Below are 3,648 nucleotides of genomic sequence, written 5' to 3' on the forward strand. Positions count from 1 at the left end.
CTATTGCTATCTTTTTCTGGGAACTGGTTGCATTATGAAACTACCCATATACAGATTTAGCTCTGCAAATAATTACACAGCTATATTACCATCAAGAAACAAAGACCATTTGCCTTTATTGGTTGCAGATGCAGGAATTCTTACTCGGATTAGTCGACACACACGTGGAACGATGCCAAGTCCTGCTAAGGGAGCCATACAAGTTGGCTGGCTAATTTCTGACTGAATAATAAGGCAACAAGTTGTCTGTTCCTGAACAACAGCTAGAACCATTACCAAAGGCCAACTAAGACATGACGAAAATTCTTCAGGTGCTTATGACACAATAATTTTCTTTAAAGATACATAACAAAGTAAATTATTGCACTTGTCCAGGAAAACTCTAAGCTGCTAGTACTTCAGTCCTATTGACCTCACGTTTTAATTATCATCAATAACCCCTTCCGTACCAAAAGAAATGGATTACATTAGCTTTAGCTAATAATGCAACCACTGGTTTGTTAATTGATGCATAATTAGAACGCAACAGAGGATGAGTTTGGTACAGCTACTTGCATCTACATCCGATTTTTTTTTCACTAACTAGTAACTAACAAGGCAAATCCCACTTGCCACTGACCTAATCAAAGAATACGGTTTGGTTTAAAAAACAATAGTGTCCTTTGATTCTGATTCTTCTCTTCTTGTTCTTTGTGGTGCTCCATCTTGTGGTTCCTAAGGGGACGGGTCACATTATACTCTACCCTTTTGAAGGATATATTCACCCAACTTGCTCAACCCCACTACACTTTTCCTCCATCTTATAAGGAGCTTCTATCATGATATCTCTCACACACCGCACCTTGACTTGAAGTAACCTTTTGAGAGAAAAAGTCCATCTATTCCCTTCCATCATCGTTTCAATTTATTCAACCTTTCTCTCAAATTCAGTCACAGGCATATTTATTTTAAGTTTTAGCCTGCCATTCACCCGAGCTTGTCGATAAATCCTCTGTTTTCAATAGTTGCATTTGGATTTTCATCAAATGGCATCCCATTCTCTCAGTTCTTCACGTAGCTCTAACTCCTCCTGGACACCTAAGCAAAACAAAATGTTCGAGAAGGCTCTGGCTGAATTTGACCAGGACACTCCTGAGCGCTGGATTAATATTGCTAAAGCTGTGGGTGGAAAGTCAGCTGAGGAAGTCAAGCAGCACTATGAGATCCTAGTCAGGGATGTCAAAGAGATCGAGTCTGGACGGTACCCTTATCCATATCCAAGTGGGAGCAGCAACTAAAGCAGTGAGTTATCAGCTTACCGTATCCAAAGGGTAATGTGCTAGTGACTTTGTACCACTCAGTACCCAACCTAATAAATAATCAGCTAATATCCAAAACCACTTTATATGATCATTCACAGCTCTATTCACTTGTCAATATTTGCAAGTTATCCATAAACACTTTCAGATAACCAAGAAACAGAAGATCATTTCATAAGCATGAATTTGGCATTCCTAACAATGCAACTTTCTGTGGTTTTTGTGATAAATAACAAAATGCTTATACTTCTGTGTTTAAAGAAATAGTTATCCAGGAAGTATATTCTAGCTCCTCCAAAGCCCCACAAGAACTCTTAAATCAGACAATGTCATTCCCTAAGTCCTTAAACATTGATAGCTGAAGTCACCTTGTGGGTCCGTAGAACATAATCCAGAAAAAGTGGAGAATATCTTTTCTGTGGTCCTTCATTTTGTTTTATTTTCCTTATTATTTCTTAATGAACATTAGGCAACAATTCTATTCACCTAGCTGCTTATAAAGTATCAATTATATTCAATGTATTACCTAACAAAAATCCTAATTGGAAGTACTTATCCTGTTTCTAAGCCAAAAAGAAGCCCATATGAGGCTTAATCTTACCCTTTTCGGATACCTTGTTAGTGGTCCTCAACATTACCAGTTCAAACAATTCACAAGTGAGATATTAAAAAAAAAAAATCACCCTCTTTTATTTTCACTTACAACAAATTCTTTTACTATAATTCAGGCTTCATACTAGACCAAATAAATTGATTTAAAACTATATGCAATAAATGACTACATTACTACTCGAACTGATAATGTTTTTAATACCTTTATTTTCTTTTAAATCTTAAACCTTTTTTGTGTTTTATCTCCAACTTTTTAGAGTTATTTTCAAGGTTACTATGGAGTATAGACTGTATAAAAAATTAAATAGATTTCTTTTTATAATGTCTAACCTATTCTACTTGTCTTTCAGGTTCTCTGAAGGGTCAAAGATCATAGTGAAAGAACATTATATTATGCAACCAGAGACCTCAATTGCAGGAAGACTATTATAGAATATTCCCCAGGAAAATATTATTATTTGCTTTATTTATCTTTTTGTATTTTTCTTTGACCTTGTCTAGTTAGATTAAATGTTAAATATATTTTATTGATATTTATATTGTATTTAAGCTTTTAATTAAGTTTGTGTCACGAGTTATACGGGCACAATCTCAGTTGAGAAATATTAAAATACTCTATTATATATAAATTATATTATATTACTATGATAGTAATTTTATCTTTTATATATTTTTATGTAAAATCATTCTTTAACCTCGGCTATACTTTTAATAAATATATTTATTACATAAAACTGTTATTCTCAAATTGTGGCTGTAAAATAACCTAATATAATTTATTTTGTTTACTAAATATTATTAATTTTAAACGGATTGCAAATTACAATTAAAAGATTAAGCAGTATATAATCGAACGGCATATATGAAAATTACAAACAAAGCTGTTACACGATCGAGAAACAGACCTGGTTAATCGGTGAAAAACCAATTCAACTGAAAATCCCGTTGATCTTGCAAATCATCTAACATCAACAAAACTTCAATAAATTAATAATGTGTATATTTAATAATCAAAATAACACCAATGTTACCTTTAAAAAAAAAACCAATGTTATAAACGGATATTGAAAAGGTTCTCCTTAAATTCAAGAAGCAAACGTGCAGTAAATAGCAATGCAAGGAAGATAAAGTATCTGACCTGATTATGGATATGAGGGTCTTCCACCATTTTTAGAGCCAACGGTTTCATTTTCCATTTCAAAGAATAAAACTGTTCTCTCTTTACGATGAATTTCGAGAGAAACGAAAGAATGGCAAGAAAGCAATATGAAAGGGGAACTGTTTTTTTCTTTTTATTTTTTTTATGAAGAAACGGGAACTGAAATTCGAATGAACGCGAAACTTTGCGCGGGGACGAAACGCGGACATAGAAAGTGGGCTCAACTCAATCCGGGTCGGGCTTAAACACGATAGTTTTTTCATTTTTGGGGCCGGCCTGGATTAAATTTAAACAATACAAAAATATTGTTGTTTAAAACTAAATTATTAAGTATTAATAATAAAACATGTTTTTATTTTTATTAATTTATGAATAGAGAAACGGGCCAGCCCAATTTCAGGTCTGAATTTGGATTTTTTTTTAAATCGTGGTTTTTCACATGAATAAGCATGCTCCCCGTAACTGTCGAATAATTTATTTAATTATTATTAAAAATTAATTTTCATTAATTATAAAAATTATGTTTATTATAATTATGTAGAATTAGATATTAGTTTTAAATCGATTTGTAAGTTAACA

The 3,648-nt window shown here is 32.8% G+C and overlaps 1 protein-coding gene across 1 annotated transcript; it reads left to right on the forward strand.

The window, feature by feature from the left end:
- Positions 1-429: 429 nt before the first annotated feature.
- LOC107901335 (protein RADIALIS-like 3) lies at positions 430-2,600 on the forward strand. Its single transcript, XM_016827289.2, has 2 exons — positions 430-1,310; positions 2,261-2,600. Exon 1 carries the CDS (start codon positions 1,026-1,028, stop codon positions 1,275-1,277), a length of 252 nt encoding a protein of 83 aa, XP_016682778.2. The 5' UTR covers positions 430-1,025; the 3' UTR covers positions 1,278-1,310; positions 2,261-2,600.
- Positions 2,601-3,648: the final 1,048 nt, after the last annotated feature.

The sequence above is a fragment of the Gossypium hirsutum genome, chromosome A11, assembly GCF_007990345.1.
Source record: "Gossypium hirsutum isolate 1008001.06 chromosome A11, Gossypium_hirsutum_v2.1, whole genome shotgun sequence".
Classification (NCBI taxonomy): domain Eukaryota; kingdom Viridiplantae; phylum Streptophyta; class Magnoliopsida; order Malvales; family Malvaceae; genus Gossypium; species Gossypium hirsutum.